General features: G+C 39.2%; 1 protein-coding gene across 2 annotated transcripts in view; it reads right to left on the bottom strand.

Moving 5' to 3' along the window:
* The window catches only part of FAR1 (fatty acyl-CoA reductase 1), an 81037-nt gene that overhangs the window by 17850 nt on the left and 40458 nt on the right, over positions 1-22729 (bottom strand). The window contains exons 5-9 of one of the 2 annotated variants that reach the window (XM_054025796.1): positions 12438-12615; positions 10992-11036; positions 10774-10901; positions 10219-10286; positions 5230-5401 (exon numbers count right to left, since the gene is read on the bottom strand). In XM_054025796.1, coding sequence (XP_053881771.1) covers positions 5230-5401; positions 10219-10286; positions 10774-10901; positions 10992-11036; positions 12438-12615 — 591 coding nt within the window. The remainder of the gene's footprint in view (positions 1-5229; positions 5402-10218; positions 10287-10773; positions 10902-10991; positions 11037-12437; positions 12616-22729) is intronic. The other variant, XM_054025797.1, reaches the window with a different exon arrangement.

The raw sequence follows: 22729 nt of genomic DNA, 5'->3' as shown, positions 1-22729 counted from the left end.
GTAAAAAAAAAATCATCAAAAGTACAAGTTTCATTCCAAGTTCCCTTGCTTTATTAAAGTTTTGCACACACACACACACACACAAAAGGTTTCAGAGTAGCAGCCGTGTTAGTCTGTATCCACAAAAAGAACAGGAGTACTTGTGGCACCTTAGAGACTAACAAATTTATTAGAGCATAAGCTTTCGTGGACTACAGCCCACTTCTTCGGATGCATATAGAATGGAACATATATTGAGGATATATATATATACACACATACAGAGAGCATAAACAGGTGGGAGTTGTCTTACCAACTCTGAGAGGCCAATTAATTAAGAGAAAAAAAAAACAACAACTTTTGAAGTGATAATCACTGGATATTATAGGCGATTTGTACCCCACTACAGCCAAATCAACGCCCCGCTGACAGACCTAACCAGAAAGAACCAGCCAAATGCAGTTCAGTGGACTGATGAGTGTCAAAAGACCTTTAACCAGCTTAAGGCAACACTCATGTCTGACCCTGTGCTAAGGGCCCCAGACTTTGACAAACCGTTCCTAGTAACCACAGATGCGTCTGAGCGAGGCATGGGAGCAGTTTTAATGCAGGAAGGACCAGATCAAGAATTCCATCCTGTCGTGTTTCAAAAATAATCTAGGAAACATCTCCACGTTACAAATAGTTCTATGGAAAAATAAGAACTATTTTTCATTAAATAGTGCCTTCATTAAATCATAGCTCTGCTCTGATGTATAAGCCTTTGGATAGTCTTTTATTCCTATTGCTCTCAACTCTTTGTGGGTGTTTGCATATGTATTCTACGTACAGAATGAGTTACTGAAAGAAATCTGCCATCTTAAATAGGGCATAATTTTTGCAGTTTCTTCATATGAGGCATGGAAAGAAAGTGCAGGAGAGAATTGGTAATAAAACAAACATTTATATCCCCCAAACAAAATAAGGACAAAAGATCTCAAGCAATTTCTTAAAGTCCTTATCTGGCTGCTTTTCTGCTAAATTCACTACTTCTATATGTTCCATTAAGCAGACTACTGGTAGGTCCTTGGCCACAAAAAACGCTGTGTAGTTCATCAAACACCTGCAATGTTATGATCATGACTGGAGAACATACCTGTAAAGTTTTAGTGTGCTGTAGAGCATAGTCATATAGAATGGCATATATTCATGCCTAAATACACAGCAAAGAGCTGCATCAAAGGAACCCATAGAAACCTCATAGAAAGGAAAGGCAGATATATGTGGTGCTGGAATGTGCCATGTATCTGTCTCTTATTTTCCTTCATGGGTGCTCAGTATCTGAGTAGTAGGGAATGGTGCAGCTGGGCAATATGCTATGTTCTATGCTATGTAAGGAACTGGGATTGCGTACAAGCTAAATATGCTATACTTCACTGGAACTCCAATATAAGCTGTGGATGCAAGAAGCGGCAATAATTCCCTCTTACTGGCTTTTATACGATACAGAAGGTGTATGCATGCACAGATGGGATGGATGTCAAAAGGGAGACAGCTAAGACATCACTTCAGGTCAAAAACATGGGGATGGGGATTCAATACTCTGGTCACACTAAGGCTTGAGCACCACAAACACCTTTTAAAAACCAAAAACACACACACACACAAAAACCAAAGGAGACAAGTACCAGAGACATGTGATAACAGTTTTAAATGCAAAGCAGTAAGGCCAGGCCAGACCAGGTCAACTACAATGGTGAAGTTGGAATACATCTTACAACCTTCCAGATCATAGACACTGTGCTCTCTCCTCTAAACCAGTTGGCATACAATAATGATTTCACCAGGACTCTTGTAACATTAGCTATAATGATAATTGTTGTGCCATTTGACAGCATGTTCTAAGGTTCAGTTAGGAAGATAACACCAAGAGAACAGACCTGGAGGTGACTGAGGACAGACCTGAATAATCATAGCATTAGTTTCTTTGAAATTGTTTTTTTAAAGCGTCCACTAAGATTTTAAATTTCTCGTTAAATTATGTCCATTTTTTGGCTAAAAATTCCAATACAAGTGTACAACATTTATGCATCAGTTGGAATCCTACATATCTTTCCAACAACTCTGCAGTCTTCACAGATGCATCAGGCTTGGAAGGGAAAGTTTTCATGCCCAATAGAAAAATACACCTCCATTTTCTGAGTAAATGTACTCATGGTTTATAACACATCAACAACGTGCGGGGTGTTTTACAGGCAAGTTAAAATAATCCCTACTCTAGATAACCTGGATTTGAAATAAGATCACATAAAATGATATTTTTACCCCTGGCTACACAACTTATCACTTAATTTTTTATTACAACTACTTCAATCAACAGCTTTTGGATAGATCTCTAAATTCATGACTGCCGTATCTTCCATCTTTCTACAAGGATACTGAGAAGTTTAATGAGTTAGTGTTTGTAAGTGATTTGAAACAGTCAGATAAAAGGTGCTGAATTATTATTTGTAAGGCAGTAATGCCTAGAGGACAGGGCATTATTGTGCACTGTACAAACATACAAGTAAGGCAAGTGCAAAGCATTGTTTAGTTTTTTTGGGGTTTTGTTTTGTTTTGAAATACAAGTGGTCAGATTTCTTCACGCATAGCACATTCTGAGCTAAGGATGTGCTGCCAGTAGCACTGCCAAGGATTATTATTATACCATTTATCAAAAAGCACAGCATTTGTAGAATTATAAAAATCAGATCAGTCTCACATCAATTCCTATAAGAAAAGAAGAATTTAAGAACAGCCATATTGGGTCAGTCCATCAAGCCCAGTATCTTGTTTTTCAACAGTGGCCAGTGCCAGGTGCCCCAGAGGGAATGAACAGAACAGGTAATCAAGTGATCCATTCCCTGTTGCCCATTCCCAGCTTCAGACAAAGAGGCTAGGGACACCATCCTTGTCCATCCTGGCTAATAGCCATTGATGGACCCATCCTCCATGAACTTACCTAGTTCTTTTTTGAACCCTGTCATAATCTTGGCCTTCACAACATCTTCTGGCAAGGAGTTCCACAGATTCACTCTGCATTGTGTGGAAAAAATACTTCCTTTTGTTCGTTTTAAACCTGCTGCCTATTAATTTCATTTGGTGACCCCTAGTTCTTGTGTTATGAGGAGTAAAACAACACTTCCTTATGTACTTTCTCACACCAGTCATGATTTTATAGACCTATAGATACAAAGCCTTCAGTAATACGGTTTGCACAAAATTTGGGGCAAGTATTAAACCTCTCCACCATCCCTACTCCTTCCTGAAGTTTTTGTATGACACTGTAACCTAGGTTAACCTAACAGTTTTAAATTGCTTTTAATTTTTCTAACGTTTCCTCCAGATGCAGAAATTCTGATAAACCAAAAAAAAAAAAAAAACCCGACACCTACTTCTGTTAAGATTTCCCTTTTCCTTTGGCAGTATCATACATCAATTACATGACAAAGCATTGCGGAATAAAAATTATAGTGGATTTCCCATGTATAGTATGTCATTATTTGCATATTAGATACCACAGTTGAACACACACTTCTGAAAATCATTTTAAGTGTGTTAACACTCCAAGACACAGCATAGAAATATCATGCAAAAGACAATGACAAACAAAACACTATTGTGAAGGAGTTACAGGGAGAACAATATTGATGTCAGTTTGACTGTACAGATTTCAGCATGATTGGAAGACTCTGGGCTGCTCTAACTTGTGCCATCTAGTAATGAAAGCCAAAGGCTAGCCAGATGGAGTGGAAAGTTATTAAATGTATACATCATTAATTACTATAAGAAATTATTATTTGTCCTCCGATAGCACATAGAGGCTAGAGCCCCACTGTGTTATGCCTTGTACAAACAAAAAAGAGATGGCTCTTGCTCCGAACATCTGACCATCTAAGAAATGTTACTGCATGTTGATATGTGCAAAAGGGAGTGTTCTCTTCATCTTTTGCCGATACCTTTTATTAAGACAATTCCACGGTCAAGCAGGTCTGGCATATGTTAAATAAATCTTGAAATATTCCTACTGGCCCATTAAGAGTCAATTTTTAAAATGTACTGATGACAAATATTTGTTTTCCCCCATAATAAGATCTAGATTCTGGGATAGTGAATGATTGTCATTTATTATATACACTATTTCAACTCTCCACTATGATGGCAATGTAGTTGGAAAATAAATATTTCCAAAAACAGGCTTGCCATATAAATACAGCAGAGAAGTCTAGAGGATTGTACTGCTTTTGAAGTTTGGAACAATAGAAAGGAAGTAGTAGTTAGACCTCACTTTGTGTAATATAGTTTTTATTTATTATTTAGCTAAAAATTATACCATTTTCCCACTTCAAAAAAGTTAGCCCGATAAAGAAATTAAATATTATAAACTGAATGGAATGTTGAGACAATACAAGTAATTGTCCTGCATATAGGAAATGAAACTGCATCATCCACAACAAAACATAAAAATTGTGTGCCATGTTTGTGGAATTTCTCTCTCCACATTCAGTTTATAATAGCAATAGCAACCTCAGAGCAGGACATTTCTTAGGGCTTAGTGACTGTCTAGCGTTACCAGCCTGAGGCACAGCTCAAAGTCAACTCTTCCCAGACAGTCATTAATCCTCTCGGAATACCCAGCCTGTTGATTGTTATTGCTTATATTAGTAGATCTAAGGGAAAGCTCATGCGATTATCATCTCTACAAGCTTCCACCACCTTTTAGCACTGTCCTCCTTACCACGGTTTCTGACCTGTCAACCTGAGAACAACATCGTGCAATAATGCAGGTAGTATATGGCTGACCGCAGTCCAATACTGATGCAAAAGGGAGTTGGAATGGATATTAACATTGGGGCGCCTTAGTGCTTGTTCTAAAGGATTCATCTTGAAACTCATATTTAGGTAATACTCTGTAGGAAAAATAAGGATCAAAGTATTTTGAATATTTATTATTCCGAGAGAGCCTGTAGTTAGGTCTTGAATTCAAGTTATCCTGACATCACAATGATTATTCAGATCCCAGAACAAAATAAAATACACAGACAATGCATTTTCATTCCTGGCAGGGAGTGAAAAAGTCTTGAATTCAAGGATCTCCTCTTATTTAGAGATGACAACCTTAATAAATAAGCAAAATCTGGAAAATAATTCAATATTAATATGCATTTTCATGTAAACATGGGTTTGTTTAAACATCAGAGGAACAGGTAAGACAGAGCTAGTCACCATTACCTTGGGCTTCTTCCTGTAATCCTGAGGTAGATATCATACAGGAATGCTGGGGCCTTATGGCTTACAGCAATCCAGTAATGATATAAAAGGTGATTGGAGGTTAGATTTACATTGGGCCGTCTGAAGGCCTGTTCGAGAGGATTCCTCTTGAAAGTGGAAATTACATGGTATTCTGAGGAAGAAAAGTTGTGTAATAGGTTTGATAGTAACCATGTAAAATTTAATGGTTTTCAAAGTACATTACAGTACAATACTTACTCTTATTAATGTTACTTCAAATATAAAACTTTCCTAACATTTCTGCCACCACCACCCCCAATCAACTAAAACAAAATTATGCAACTGTTCAACTTGAATTGCTATTGGACTGTCACTCTTTGTCCCAAGAGGTACTCCATACACCCACAACTCTATTGTTTGTTTTTAATATTGTACTTCACTATAGCTTCTCTCTTTCTGTTCCTCTTTCCTACTTAAGGGGGAAAAAACACTATTCAATCTTCTGGTTGTAAATAATTTAAATAAAATAGCTTTGCATGCTATCTATTTAGCAATAATCCTAATCCTAATCTGTTATAGTACACATTATTTTAATTTTCCTTTTAATCATATCATAGGCATTTCTAAACATTTGATCTGCATTTTAAAAGACTGAACAAATGATTCACTTCTTAAACATTTAAAGAAAAAACTTGTATTAGGGTTTTATTCTGCATTTCTTGCACATCCAACATTCACTGAGGTCAACAGGAACTTCAGCTGTAAAAGACATGCAGGATTGGGCCCTTAAGTAATTACATGCACATTTACTTCAGATTTCTAAACATCTCCCATATTTTTCACATTGGTTTCTTGGAGAAAATGTGTTCTTACCACAAAGTAAGAGGAAGTTACTCGCCCTGTGCAGTAACGGACGTTCTTCGAGATGAGTGTCCCTGTGGGTGCTCCACTCCAGGTGTTGGTCCATCCCTGCGCCTTTGCTCGGAGATTTTTGTAGCAGTACTCGTACCGGCCACGCATGCGCAGAGCCTGCCCCCCGCTCTGAGTCTAGCTTAATAGTATACGTGCGCGGCCGATCTCCTCAGTTCCTTCTCTACAACGGAGGCTACCGCAACTCCGAAGTAGAGGGAAGGAGGGTTGGTAGTGAGCACCCACAGGGACACTCATCTCGAAGAACGTCAGTTACTGCACAGGGTGAGTAACCTCCTCTTCTTCGAGAGAGATGTCCCTGTGGGTGCTCTACTCCAGGTGACTTAAAAGCAGTGTGTCTCAAGGAGGTAGGGACTTCGGATCTGATAGGAATGCAGTAGATAGTACAGCTCTGCCCAATCGTGTATCAGAGAGAGGGCCCTGAGTAAGGGCATAGTGCTTAACAAATGTGTGTTCAGAGGACCAACTGGCTGCTTTACAGATGTCAGCCAGGGGAACTTTGAGTAAGAAAGCCACAGAGGCAGCCAGAGATCTAGTGGAGTGAATTCTGATGCCAGCTGGGGGTGTAACCTTCTTCATCTGATAGCACAAATCGGATGCACTGAGAAATCCAGTTTGAAAGTCTCTGGGTAGAAATAGGAGTCCCTTTGGAACGCTCCACGATGGAGACAAAAGGTCTAGAAGAATTTCTAAAAGGTTTGGTTCTATCCAAATAGAAGGACAAGGCCCTGCGTACATCTAATGTATGCACTGTTGCTTCGAACGAGTTTGCATGTGGTTTCGGAAAGAAGGTTGGTAGGTGTATCGGCTCATTAATGTGGAATGAGGAATGCACCTTTGGAAGAAATTTGGGATGTAATCTAAGGGGAACCTTGTCCTTGAAAAATAGCGTATATAGTGGGTCTCCCATAAGAGCTGCTATTTCTCCTGCCCATCTGGCGGAGGTAATTGCCACTAAAAATGCTGTTTTCATCGAAAGGTGTAAAAGTGGCTAGGGGCTCAAATGGTTGTTGAGTTAGGCAAGATAGTACCAAATGAAGGTCCCACGGAGGGGTAGGTGGTTTAATGTCTGGGTATAGGGCTTGGAGTCCCTTGAGGAAATGCTTGGTGATTGGATGAGCAAAAACAGAGGTATCATCAATTCTGTCATGAAAGGTTGTAATAGCAGCTAAATGGACTCGGATGGAGCTGAAAGGCCAGATTGCTTAAGGTCCAATAGGTAGTCAAGTATGAGCAGGAGAGGTAACGACGTGGGAAAAAGTTGTTTAGCTGAACACCAATGTGTGAAACGTTTCCACTTTCGTAGATAGGTGGTGCGAGTAGATTGTGTTCTGCTATGTAGGAGCACTCTTTGAACTTGTTCAGAGCAATCTAGTTCGTTTTGGGAGAACCATGTAGGAACCAGGCTTTGAGGTGAAGCACGGACAGGTTGGGGTGGAGAAATCGGCCGTGTTGCTGTGATAGGAGGTTCGGGATGAGGGGCAACGAAATTGGTGGTCGAATCGACATTCTGGTGAGGAACGGAAACCATGGTTGTCTGGGTCACGACAGGGCAATCAGGATCACCGTGGCATAGTCTGTTCGTATTTTTTATCAAGACCCTGAGAACCGGTATCAGGGGAAAAGCACAGAGTAAGTTCCGGTGCCATGGGATCATGAATGCGTCTCCCAGGGAATGTTTGCCCAGTCCCGCTCTGGAGCAAAAGTCGGGACATTTAGTGTTTTTCGCAGTTGCAAAAAGGTCTATGGTTGGGTGACCCCAAATGCGGAATGTGTTGTGAATGGTTCTCTCGTCTATCTCCCATTCATGATCCCAAGGAAAGCGTCTGCTTAATTCGTCCGCTGTGGTGTTCATCACTCCGGGAAGATAGGCAGCTGATATCCAGATGTTGTTCGCAAGGCACCAATTCCAGAGCGTCATAGCCTCTGTGCAAAGCGAGTGGGAGCGAGCTCCTCTCTGCCTGTTTACATACAACATGCAGGCAGTGTTGTCTGTCATTATGCGTACATGTTGATTCCCGATTAGTGGGAGGAAGTGACGGCACGCATTGTGTATGGCTCGAAGTTCTAGGGGGTCAGGCACGTCGTGGAATGTCGGCACCGCATCCATCGCAGTGCTGAACGGTGCCAGAAGAGAGGCAGGCAGCTGGAAGCCTGAAGCCTTGGCACCGGAGCTTCGCGCCGCCGTAGCAGCCTCAGGTGGTTTTTGCACGGTGCCGGAGGAGCCCGGCTCGTCAAATGTGCTCAAGCGGGGAAGCACAGGGAGGGAGGCTGTAGATCTGCCTGGAGAAATCTTGGGTCTCATGGTTTTCTTTGGTGACAAAAGGTGCCCTTTTTTGGAAGTTTTTTTGTGCTTCTTTGAGGCGGGGGGCCTGTGGCGGATAGCTGAGCCGGAATCAGCACCTGGTCTGAAGCTGACACTAGGGACTTCTGAAGGAGGAGCCGTTTCAGTCTAAGCTCCCTGTCCTTCCGTGCCCTGGAGCCAAGTAGCCTGCAGTGGGCACATCTTTGGGGGATGTGGGTCTCCCCCAAACATTTTATACATTGTGAGTGGCCATCTGATAGAGGGATCGGCTCCTTGCAGCTAGAGCAGCGCTTAAAGCCTGTGGAGCCAGGCATGTCCGAACCAGCTGCGGCTGACAGGAATGAAGAAAAAGAGATAGAAATGGTAACTAACTATGACTAACAACTAATTAACAACTAACTAAATAGAAGGGTAATTGTAACAAGAGGAAAGAAGTTCTTAACGAGTCTGCTGAGCTCCGTCTCAGGCCGGGGACAGTAGAGAAGGAACTAAGGAGACCGGCCATGCATGCGTACTATTAAGCTAGACTCAGAGCGGGGGGCAGGTTCTGCACATGCGTGGCCGGTACGAGTACTGCGACAAAAATCTCCGAGCAAAGGCGCAGGGACGCACCAACACCGGGAGTGGAGCACCCACAGGGACATCTCTCAAAGAAGAAATTGTGATTTAAGTAAAAACCAGTAGTGCTCCAACCAATTTGCTTGGAAGATTAAATGGTTGAAATGGGTGGGTGGGTGGGTGTGTGTGTGTGTGTAAATAAGAAAAAAATTAGTACAGAGAAAATCCTTGGAACTACTTTTAAACTAGCTACAGGGCAGTCTGAAATGATATATAAATATTTGGAACAAATATATTCCAAATAAACCTATTAAAACTTCTGATCATAAAGATAAGAGAACATATGCATTAAAATGTTAGAAATCTTACATTTTCATACAAGGAAGAAAACATTACATGTCTGCAATATTTTAACATTAGAAACAGATTATACTAATTCAAAGTATGTTAAGAGTTGAAAATAGGTGGCCAAATTTAAGGATTATTTTTCTGTATTTGATACCTCATGGAACTACCTAAAGGTAAAAACAATAACTACATCAATCTGACTACTCAAAAGCAAAGTTGCCATCATACCTCTCAAGCGTGCTGCTCTGTGCAAAATCCATCTCACTTTTGGACTATTGTTCTATTATTATTTGTTACTTGTATTACCATAGTGCTTACAAGTCATGGACCAGGACCCCACTGTGGTAGGCACTGTACAAACAGAACAAGAAGTTCTAGATGCGTTTAGCAAGACTGCCGCTAAACCCAGCAGTGAATACCTTGCCAACATCACGGGGTCTCTACTGCTCCCTGTGATCAGTGCTTTACTCACTCTATCCACGAACTGCAGGCAGATTAGGTTGTTGGAACTATTAGGAAAGCTGTAGGACTTCCACATTTTAGCTGAAGGTGGGACTGGGAAGAGCTACTACCAGGAAAATAAACAGTGAATGGAGGGGGAAGAAACAGGGAACAGAGGATAAAATTAAAAAGTGATTGAACACATTGCAAAGTTGAGAGGTATGACAGCTGAATTTCTGATTATAAAAATGCTAACATTTTAAAATCAGTGCTCTCAAGTTACTAAAGTTGATACAAGGGCTTTATAGAAATATACATTATCTAATGGCCACATTTTGGGCCTTTTATTATTCAATAAAAAATTTTCTATTGAAATTTACAGAGAACATAGAAAGAACACAGCATACCAACTTCACCCCAGTGGAAAGGATTGGTGCCACCTGTTGTGCAATTGTACACCATGATGTTTCTTGGTCTGAAAAAAGCATCACACATAATTAAAAATAAATTAAAATTTGGGACACAGTAGCCCAAACCAGAACTATTTATCCAAATCGCTCTTGTCCCCTGAATTCTGGAGTTTGGATAAAGTGGGAGACCAATCTAATCACCTTAATTTTATCTCCGTACTTCAAGCATTTTTCTTCCCAACAGTTATCATAATAACCTCTCTCTCTCTCTCTCATGAAACAAATATTTAAGTTTCAACTCTAATATTCATAATTTAAACTGACAGCCATAAGGATCAGGAAGGAATTTCCCCCTCATCTACATTATTGCACAACTGACTAAACACATTATCAGATACTGGCCATTGGCTTAATGGGCTAATATGGTGAATCCTAAATTCCATAATAGTGTGGGAAAAGCAAACTACAGACTAGCAGTTAATAGATGGTTAGGTTTATAGAAACATCACACAACCACTTTTGGGGCTAATTAAAAATGAACTGCATTGTCACCTGCTATACCTATTAACTCCAGAATACCAAGCTGCAGCCAGTGTTGTGTTGACAACTACATCTACTGGAACAAGATCTGCAACTGCACTGTTGGAGGCTCTCATTGTTCGAAGAATTCCTTTTCCTGCCTTAAATAACAAAAACAGAAGACTCACCAATAAAACATTTCAAGTAATGCGTTTCCTTTCAAAGACAGTTGTATTAAAATGTTTACTTACCGCAATAAAAAGACCACTGGGCCCATTAAAGTTATCAATCCATCCCTATTGTGTAAAAAAAAAAACCACAAAGCAATTTCAGTAGAAGTTTACTGAGTTCAACATATAGTTTGCATTTGACAAACATTTACCGTTACAATTTAAGGAGACAACATTTTACTTCCCCACTCCTACTTTTGTTTCAAATATAAAAGGTGCTTTCAGTTTGCGTACCTGTGACAGAGCATTTAATTAAACAGCTACTACAACTCCAGCAGAAGAACCACACACAATTTAACTAGCTCCTCAAAATGAGCTGCTGTGTATTCATTTCTTATCAAATAAATGGTGGGATTAAAATAATTTTGTAAAACACATTTATAGTTTGAAGGAAGTTTCCTAACAGCAGCTATGAAGTCAAGACATACTTTGACCTGAGCTACTTCTAGTGACCCAGAGAAGTAGATAAACAATTTTGCTGTCCCTTATTAGATTTCCTGCCATTTTCTAGAGTAGGAGTCTCTCAATTTTTAATGCCTACATTCAGTACCAAAAGAAAGGACAATTCTGATTTTGGTGATCTGTAAGAGCTTGAGAAAGCAACTCATCTTGGCCCAGATTTTCTCCTGAATTAGGAAAACAGCCCCAAAACTAGTCACAAGAGGACTAGCCCAGATTGGGAGAAACTTCAGATAGCATTCAGCTGCTAAAGCAACATCTAAAACACTCCCTTTCCTATGGCTGTCATGTAGAGTGGCTACAAACAGGGGGTGCTCCAGGGCATCGCTGTGCTCCGTTAATCCCCAGTTTCTGTTGCAAGTTGAAGGGGAAATGGGTCCGTAAAGGCATCTCCAGGATCAGGAAGCACAAATGTGGCAAAGAAAAAAAAAATAAATAAAAGATCAAGGCTTTAGTCTTGCATCTGTTTTAGTCACTTAGAAGTCATGGGAACTAACTGATGAGAGAAACTTCAGTTCTTTATAGATACACAGCAGCTCACTGAAGTCAAAACTACTTTCCTCAAGGCTACACTATTTAGTCTCCTTATCAGAAAAAGTTTTGGATGAACAGTTAAGTGTGTAAAATATGTGTGTATATAGTGAAAAATATCACTTTAGGATAGCATCATATTCACTCCAATAGTTCGAACTAAATATACTCTTCCTGTGTTTTAACAAATACTTCTTAATTCACTTGATAGGCCGATACAATCCAGAGGTCAGAGTAATTTATCCTTTAAATCTATGGGTTTCTTACACAAAAACTACACACAGAAAGCTGTCAACCAAATGAGGCAGATTTGTAGCTCAGTTTGGTATCCACAAGTGACTAAGTTTCAATTTGGATTTCTATGGACTTCTGAACTAGATCCCTAGCAATATAGGCTATCAAGGATGCATGCATAGGTTACAGGTCAAGAAACATCAATTGTAGAATATTCAATGAGGGAGGCTCAAAAAGACTTACAGGGAAAGGCTCCTTCCAGCTGGCACCAACAATTGACGGACGTATAATGGCTATGTTTAATTTTGCACCTTCCTGCTGCACAACATATTCTGCTAAGGCTTTTGTATATGTGTAAGTATTAGGCCTGTCTCCTATCAGTTTTGGAGTAATGTCCTTCACCAGACCATCATCCATCCACCTACAGAATCAAAAGGACAAAGATTTAATTACTGTACAATTCACTTAAAGGAGTGCATAAGTCTGAAAGAAAGCAGAGAAATTAAAAACAAAACTTATCAAGAAAAATGTTTATGACTGCCTCATTTATTTCAAAGCAACAATCATAAGAAATTGAAGCTGTAAAGTTCAGCAGAAGCAATGTAGACAAAGAATGGCATAAACACAGTAAGGCAAGGAATTTTGCTGTAGTGTTTATTGGCAAGTTTTACAAGTTGCATTAGGAAAAGCTTTGGAAGTAATTTAATACTGCCACTTCAAAGCTCTGTAGTGGCTCTAGTGTCCAATACCAGATCATCAATGAATTTTAAAACCCAATAGCCTGATTTTCAGAGATGCTGAGCACCAATTTCCACTAAAGCTAATAAGCATAGCACCTTTGAAAAACCAGTCCTCAGATAAATCCGAACTTTTGACACTGGTATGCAAGCACATACATGTAGGTTGTACAATAGTGGCGTTCTGCAGATAATTTACACCAAGCTCACTTCTGCAATCTGTACAACTCCCTCAGATTTCACTTATGAGAAACAGTTTCCTTTATTTAGAAGCCAAAGCCTGATCTCATTAGAAGCAAACAATAACAGTTGAACACTACCAGTATTTAGCCCTTAATGCTCACTGTTTAATAAACAGCTCTCAGACTGGAGGTGAGTAAAGTGTGGAAGAACTGTACTGAAAGAAGAGTTTGATGTCAATTTCAGGAGACTAAGGGCTGGTCTATATGAGAAATCTTGCACCAATATGGCTAAATTGATTTAAAACCCACTACACTTAAAACAGATTTTTTTTTAATCACTTATCCCAAAGCAACATGGGTACAAGCATAATTTAAACCTGCAAGTGTATCTAAAAATAAGGGCTTGCACTGGTGTAGCTTATTTAGTAATTCTGGTTAAAGTTTCCTTACACAGACCAACCCCATTATGTTTAGAAATATTGCAATGTGCTCTAGAAATTAAAGTTTATTTTATGAATTGAGTTAAAAATCTGAAGGATTATTTTTGAAGGAGGAAGAATTTACAGGAATTTTTATGAAATGGCAATATAAAAAGAAAATGGATACAAATTGATCTCTGATCAATACAAGATTTGTCAAAAGCAACAGATCACTGCACAAGAAAACCCACAACTGAACGTACTGCACCACCACATTTCCAGAAGTTTATAATTCAACTGAAACACAAAAATTGATAGGATAAAATAAAGTAATATCCAGTAAAATCCCAGAATTTCTTGCAAATTTGGTTTAAAATAAAAGCAAAACATATTTTAATACGTATCAATTCACAATTCATTCTCTCCCATTTTTTTGTAGTGCGTTAATTCATACCATATTTTAAAAAATGGTGAGGGGATAGAGTGCATATTTGATACACAATTAGTGGACTTGGCCCAACAGTTATGGCTAATGATGAGACTACCATCTTCAAGATTTTATATTGCCACTTTTCTGCCTACCCTCTTTTCATTTAATGTTAACATATATAGCTGACATGTAGCAGAAAATGTAAAGTCATTTCCCAATTTTCTTGGCTCTTCCAAGATAAGGTTAAACATATTTGGAAAAACTAACAGTGAGCAAGGTGAAAAACCCTCCTGTAAGCATAGGCTCAAACTGAGAAACATCATGTTAGTTGGTGTGTAATGAAGGCTTGTCTGAGCATAGAAGTATTACCAGTTTAAATTAAATCAATTTTTAAAAAAATCTAAAAAGTCACACCTTTAGTTAAGCCGGTGCAATTGTGTGCGTGAAAGCTTGCTTACACCTACTTAGATCACCTTACAAGGGAGCCTAAAATGGTGTAAGTTACATACTAAACATCTAGAAGGTGAAAACTGAAATAGACCACTTCTTACATCTTGTCTAGACTTGCTGAATATATTAGTATCTATTAAAAAACAAGTTTTAATACCTTTAAAAATCAGTTAGTATTGGCAAAATCAGGGGAGACCATAACCAGTTATCATGTTTTAAAAAGGTATTAAAAACTGTTTATACCAGGTTTTTCATAAATTTTGAGCCAGAGAAGGGACCACTGTATAAAAAAGGCCACAGCACATTTTAAACAGCACTTAAAACATTGAACACTTTTTAGATTACGGGGGGGAAAAAAAGATGTTTAAGGCCTTTTCTGTACAAACTCCTCTTGCTTTACCCTTCTCTTCTGGCTCCTAGGTGTTAGTTACAATTTAGGTCTCTTTACATTTAGTGAATCAAATCCAGATATGATACGCAAGGGTGTATGTAATTCACACTTTGGTAGGTAGGCCTGGATCTACAGAGGGTTAAAAAAGTAAAGGAATCTAAAGGGAACCTAATTTGGTGCATTTTAAATGTTTTTCAGGTTGCGGGGCAGAAAGTTACAGTAAACTACAACTTAGTTTAGCCCATAAAAATCCCTTATCATGCTTTCATATGCAGTGCTCTCCAGCTCATCTTTGCAGAGAGCCCTGAAAAGGTAGCAATCCCGCCACACTTGGGCCCAAATTCTGCCTTGCCATATACACATGCAAACCCTAATATATTTAATGAGAGCTGCACACGCATCGGGTGAATTTCATCCTTATTTTCTAAGCCTTTACTTCATCTGAATGCCTCCCCAGTTTTTCAAACTTAACCTAGTCCTGAAGATCCTTGCACTTTAATAGCATACTGCAAAAATGTGATACCACCCTTCCTTCAGGGGAGGGACTTGGAGAGAAAACCACAAGTAACATTTCTAAGGGAAATTATGGTAGCAAAGGCTTGATAACAGGTGGTTCACAGCCCATCCCCTGCTTACAGATCTTTTGAATGGATGTTTCTCTGCACCATGTCACAGAACAATTGCTGCCAATGTTTTTTGGTCCATTTTCTGTCCATCGTATTTGTTTAGCACCTATTTAGTTTTTTTTTTTTTTTTTTTTTTTTTTAAGAACCAACTTTTATACCTTTTCCTATGTTGTTTTGTGGCCCTGCTTCTGTTTCCCACTCACTAGTAGGGCGCACACAGTTTGAACCAGGACTGCCTCAGTGAGGCTGTTGTGTTCTTGTAGAGTCACTGAGTGCTGCAGGTTCCCTGGTTGCTGCCTTCACTTGCAGCCCAATTTACATTAACTACTCCTGTACCCACATTAGTGCCTGCTGTACATTCAAGCAGCCTTCAAAAAGCTACTCACTTTGACCCACATCCACTAGAGCACATTTGCAGTGTGCACGCATAGGAGCGCATGTTGCACTGCCAGTCAGTCAAATGACCCCATATCCTTTTCCCTTTTTCCAACACCCCCAGTGCTTTTCTCCACATCCCCAAGTTTGTCCTTCAGCTGAATTCTGCAGGCAATTGTCCAGGTTTTCAGACAGTGTTTATATGCAGTAGCAGACCAGCAAAAATTACACTGAGTCCTCCTCTACCAACAATACTCAAGTAACAGTAAAGGAATTGGTTTCTAGCTCTGCATTTCTGAAAAACGATTAATTTTCAACCAATATACAAGTCCCATAGTAGTTATAGATTTGTAAATGTGCTGTTAACTAAGTATCTTGTTCTGGGTGCCAAACAAAGAAAGGGATAAATTATTCTCTAACATACCTACCTATCTATAGTTCCAGTTGATTATACTCTAACATTATCTGAGGAGCACATATGCATGTGCTATAAAGCCAAAATGATAATCTGATCTAATCCATTTGATGTGAGTATTCCAGATATTTTCCAGAAGAGAGTCACACATCAAAAAAGGCCAGAGATTGTGTGACACTTGCTGGCTTAGTATCATAAAGTTGTTAGGTTCCAACCAAACTAGGGGTTGTGGCAGCTGGTGGAATGTAACATACACTTCACTGCAGTGTGGAACTATTTTTTTGTGGCAGTATGTTCCTAAATTTATCTTGCGACATAACAGACACTTCATCTGAAAAATAACATGCATTCTCCTTCCTTCCATGCCATGCAATGCTTTGACTTCTTATGCTTTGAATAAGCAATTTCTACTGTATTTCACACAAAGTGTTTTTATTTACATAGTCCCAACATCTAACACATCAAGAGGTTGCTGAGTTACTTCCACATTTAAATAGTTGTCATGCTGAGAAGTACTTATCTCTAAGCTTCTGAGTACCAGTTTGAGGAACATGGGAGTAACTCCCCTTTATACAGAATGACTCATGGCAACAGGATTACCTAACACTAACATTAAAAATGAAGGAAGTTATTTATTAGAACAAGTACCAAATAAACACAGTATTCATTTGGACATGCATTTGTACACAGGAGAAAGGATTTAAAATTAAAGTGATTTAAGTCACCAATTTTAATTATGGTTTAAATCATTAAGTAGGAAACCTTGATTTAAATTGGTTTTAATCTTGTTTTGCATTTGAATTTTTAGTTATTTACCCTAACAGAATGTTTAGTTTCCTGGTTGATAACCATTAAAATGAGATTTGCAATTAACAATAGCCTTTATAAAAGATTTGTTACTTTTTGATTACCAGGAGGATACATTATATTTAACTCCACATTTTAAGCAACTGTATAGTTTAACATACATTTAGTCTGCCTTAACATGATAAAATAAAGTAAAAATTAAGAAATGCATCATTCACCATTTTCTATTTACTCGATTTTTTTAAATGAACTCCTGACTTGTGTCAAACTCCATTTGGATAGAAAGTAAAATTCAATTAAAATGCACAAATAACATTTTGAAATTATTTATTAAATAAACAACATCAAATGCACTGGATACCCAAGAATGAAGTTTATTAAAACATGTTTTGCATTTAAAACTGATCATTAAAAAAAGAAAAAAGATGGTCTGTAGTTAGTAAATTGAATTGATTCTTGAGGTGACTAGAAACACTTTGGCACTAGGAGATCTCTTCCTTTCATAACTTTCATTTTATGTATAGACTGGAAGAGGGAAAAAAAAAAAAAAGCTTTCCTACCTTTTTTGATTCCCAATCAATCCATTTCTTAATTTTGAATCAATTGGTCATGAAACTGAACTAGTTGCATAAACTGAAATGAAGAAAATATTCTCTCTGCCCTTGCAGAAGAGAATACTACTGTAAAAAAACAGGTTTAGTATTTTAATTAACTGTGATTTCAGGTGTCGAGTGACTATCACCAGTTCAGCAGTATGACTTTCTTTACAGGGTCAGTAGCAAACATTGTACTGCTTAATTTCTCTTTTTTAGATTTGTGATTTTAAAAATATAACAAATTAGGCTTTAACATCAGCGGTAATAATTTCAAAATTAAATGTTTATTTTTAAAAAGGAAAAAAGTAAATTTTTAATACCTTTTTCCCCCACCATGCTTGTACAGCATCTCTCATCTGAGCATTTCAAAGCATTCTACACAAGGCCAAGCATCATAATACCTACCTCACCAATGTAGTATCATGACCAGAATATAGCTGGGGAAACTGAGGCATTGAAAGGCTAACATACATGGTCATGGTCACACAAAGCAGCAGCAGAACCAGAAATACATTTCATCTCTCAATTCAGTCTCATATTCTAATGCTGCCTTCTTTTCACTTTAGATACATATATTTATTCATGAAATCTAAGCACCAGCTTTGAAATATCTAGGCTTCTGGAAACAGACTCATAGTCTTTAAGGTCAGAAGGGACCATTATGATCATCTGGTCTGACCCCCTGCATGCTGCAGGCCACAAAACCGTCCCTACACCTTCCCTGGACTCTGCTGTTGAAGTCCCCAATCCTGTGTTTTAGTGACTTCAATTGGCAGAGACCCTCCTGCTAGTGATCCCTGCCCCATGCTGCGGAGGAAGGCGAAAAACCTCCAGAGGCTCAGCCAATCTACCCTGGAGGAAAATTCCTTCCCGACCCCAAATATGGCGATCAGTAAGACCCCGAGCATGTAGGCAAGAGTCTCTAGCCTGACCCCTGTTAGCCATTATACTATTTACCTACCATTGCTTGGTATTCCTCGGCTACTATGTTTTACCATTAAACCATTCCCTCCATAAACTTATCTAACTTAATCTTAAAACCAGACAGGTCCGTCGCCCCCACCGTTTCCCTCGGAAGGCCGTTCCAATATTTCACCCCTCTGACGGTCAGAAACCTTCGTCTAATTTCAAGCCTGAACTTCCCCACGGCCAGTTTATATCCATTCATTCTCGTGTCCACATTAGTACTAAGCTGGAATAATTCCTCCCCCTCCCTTGTATTTATCCCTCTGATATATTTAAAGACAGCAATAATATCCCCCCCTCAGCCTTCGTTTTGTCAGACTAAACAACCCAAGCTCCTCTAGTCTCCTTTCATACAACAGGTTTTCCATTCCTCTGATCATCCTAGTCGCCCTTCTCTGCGCCCGTTCCAGTTTGAGTTCATCTTTTTTAAACATGGGAGACCAGAACTGCACACACTACTCCAAATGAGGTCTCACCAGCGCCTTATACAACGGAAGCAGGACCTCCTTATCCCTACTAGATATACCTCGCCTAATGCATCCCAAGACCGCATTGGCTTTTTTCACCGCCACGTCACATTGTCAACTCATAGTCATCCTTCGGTCTACAAGGACCCCTAGGTCCTTCTCCTCTTCCGTTACTTCTAACCAATGTGTCCCCAGCTTGTAACTAAAATTGTTATTAGTCATCCCCAAATGCATCACCTTACACTTTTCACTATTAAATTTCATCCTATTTCTGATACTCCAATTCACAAGCTCATTCAAGTCTCCCTGCAGAATATCCCTATCCTCCTCCGAATTTGCAACGTCTCCCACCTTTGTATCATCCGCAAACTTTATCAGCCCACTCCTGCAATTGGTTCCGAGGTCAGTTATAAATAGATTAAATAAAATGGGTCCCAAAACCGAACCTTGAGGCACTCCACTAGTAACCTCCCTCCAACCTGACAGTTCTCCCTTTAATACGACCCGCTGCATTCTCCCCATTAACCGATTCCTTATCCACCTCTGGATTTTCATATCGATCCCCATGTTTTCCAGTTTAACCAATAATTCCTCATGGGGTACAGTATCAAACGCTTTACTGAAATCCAGGTATATTAGGTCCACCGCATTTCCCATATCTAATAAGTCCGTTACTTTCTCAAAGAAGGAGATCAGATTCGTTTGGCACGATCTGCCCTTCGTAAAACCATGTTGTAATTTATCGCAATTGCCATTAACCTCAAGGTCCTCAACTAGTTTCTCTTTCAGAATTTTCTCCAGCACCTTGCACACTACAGATGTTAAACTAACAGGCCTGTAGTTACCCGGATCACTTTTTTTCCCTTTCTTGAAAATAGGAACCACATTAGCTATTCTCCAGTCTAACGGGACCACCCCCGAGTTTACAGATTCATTAAATATTATCGCTAATGGGCCTGCTATTTCCCGCGCCAATTCCTTCAATATTCTCGGATGAAGATCGTCCGGTCCTCCCGACTTAGCCCCATTAAGGTGTTCAAGTTTTGTTTCTACCTCGGATACGGTAATCCCCCATCCTGTATGCCTCTCTGTCACGGTGCTAGTATCCCTAATACCTTCATTGCCCTCATTAAACACCGATGCAAAATATTCATTGAGATATTGCGCCATGCCTAGATTATCTTTAATCTCCTCTCCGGCTATAGTCTTCAGCGGTCCCACTTCTTTCTTCGCTTTCTTCCTATTTATATGGCTGTAAAACCTCTTACTATTGCTTTTAATTCCCCTCGCTAGGTCCAACTCTACACGGCCTTTGGCCTTTCTCACTCTATCTCTACATTCTCTGACTTCACTAAGGTAAGTTTCCTTACTGATCCCTCCCCTCTTCCACTCTTTGTACGCTTTCTGTTTTTTCCTAATCGCCCCTTTGAGTCGGTCGCTCATCCAGCTCGGTCTAAATCTCTTGCTTAGTAATCTTTTTCCCTTTTTTGGGATACAGGCCTCTGACAGCTCATGCATCTTTAACTTAAAGTAATCCCAGGCATTATCTGCCTTAAGATTCATTAATCTGTTTGTCCAATCCACTTCCCTTACCAGTCCCCTTAATTTGTTAAAATTAGCCTTTTTAAAATTATAAACCCTAGTCTTTGATTTAATTGTTACTCCTTCCATGTAGTTTAAACCGGATTAGCTCATGATCACTGGAGCCCAAGTTGTCCCCTACTATCACGTCCTCAACGAGGTCCTCACTACTTACCAGAATCAAATCTAAAATGGCCTCCCCCCTCGTCGGTTCAGCTACCACTTGATGAAGGAATTGGTCAGCAAGCACATCTAGGAACATCTGAGCCCTATTATTGCTACTAGTGTTTGTTCCCCAATCTATATCCGGGAAGTTAAAGTCCCCCATAATTACACAGTTTCTATTAGTATTTACTTCTCTAAACACATTAAATAGTTCCTTATCCATATCCTGGGTCGATCCCGGCGGTCTATAGCACACCCCAAGCACTATCCCCGGAGAGGCTCTAGTAGTCCTTTTACCCAGTGTGAGTATTGCCCAGACGGACTCTGTGTTATCTATTCCATCAACTATTATTTCTTTACAGCTTATTTCACTATTGACATACAATGCCACCCCCCCACCTTTACCTTTGTCCCGGTCTTTCCTAAAGAGTGCATACCCCTCCATACCAGGTTCAAATTCTGTGAAATTCAATTCAGCCCTTAATTCTTTAAGATAGATAATGGAGTATCATTAAAATGTGTTCTATAGAGGACTTTTTCATGGTAACCTAACACTGAGGTCTTACCTATTCTACCTGGGCATTAAACACCCATGGTTTGGGTCTTAAGGAAGAAAGATTTATACAACATCTTGACAACTGTTGTTAATACTAATTATGCAGCTACTTGTGATGCCACAACATATGTTGCTTTACAGAAGACCCTTATCAGTTATAGAAAAGGGTCTTTCCCCAACCAGCTGTTAGTTTTGCCAAGTTTTTCACACATTAAATTAGTTACATGCTAGATTCCTACCAGCCCAACACCTTCTTCCCTGTATAGGAAGTTATAACATTTAAAAAAGTAATTCTACACTTCCAGGTGGAAGCTCCCAAATAGTCAACTTCTATAAACTTATGTGAGGATTAAGCTCATTTCAAGACTCTGATTTTACAGAGGAATTTAGTGCAGAAAGAGTACAGTGATCATTTAGATATGCACCTCTACCTCGATATAACGCTGTCCTTGGGAGCGAAAAAAATCTTACCGCGTTATAGGTGAAATCGTGTTTTATTGAACTTGCTTTGATCCACCGGACTGCGCATCACCACCCCCCCCCGAGAGCACTGCTTTACCACGTTATATCCGAATTCGTGTTATATCAGGTTGCGTTATATCGAGGTAGCAGTGTATTTAGTTTTTTCTAGTTGGTAAAGCTAAATTTCTAGCTTCATAACTCAATTATCCATATCCTGGTCTGTCCTTATGTTATTGGGTTAATACATAGTACTTTTATCTGTAGCTTCAGATTAGCCCAATAATGCATGCAATCAACTTACTTCAAAAAGGATTCACAATCTTTCATTACCTAGGCTTCTAGTTACTTGGACAAAATCCAGCAAAGCTGCAGTAGAAAGCAGTGTCTTATTTCTGCATTTAAGTGCATGCTTGTCTGAACTCTGATCCAATGGCCTTTCAATCAAGTGCTAAACAGACTATCCAACCCCTAACTTTGTCTATGAAGTATTCACAGCACAGTTAATCCATGCTTTCAGATTAATAAAAAAAATCTGAGAATTTCTACAAGTGTTTCTTGATGCTCCAAAAGAAGAAAAATGGCAAATGCCTTCTGTGAAAAAAGTTTCTTCCTACACTATATTTATTATTTCTATTACTTCTGCCATAACAAAGACAGCCTTTTTGAAAGGCTCATATTCTACCCACCATCATCCGCCACTTTACATTTAAGAGATCAAGTTGAGATCCAATTAATTAGAACCTAATCAAAAAAATAAATTTGGACAGTCACCTTAAAGAGAAAAATTGCCACAAAAATTGATAGGGGAGTCAAGGGCAGTTACAGTACTTGAAATTACTTCGAGGAAAGATATCAACTTAATCTTTTTGGATCTACATTTATTGAAGAAGTAAACAGTGAAAATGGTCAA

The sequence above is a fragment of the Malaclemys terrapin genome, chromosome 4 (genome assembly GCF_027887155.1).
Source record: "Malaclemys terrapin pileata isolate rMalTer1 chromosome 4, rMalTer1.hap1, whole genome shotgun sequence".
Lineage (NCBI taxonomy): Eukaryota > Metazoa > Chordata > Testudines > Emydidae > Malaclemys > Malaclemys terrapin.
This window is presented reverse-complemented; position numbering and strand designations above follow the sequence as displayed.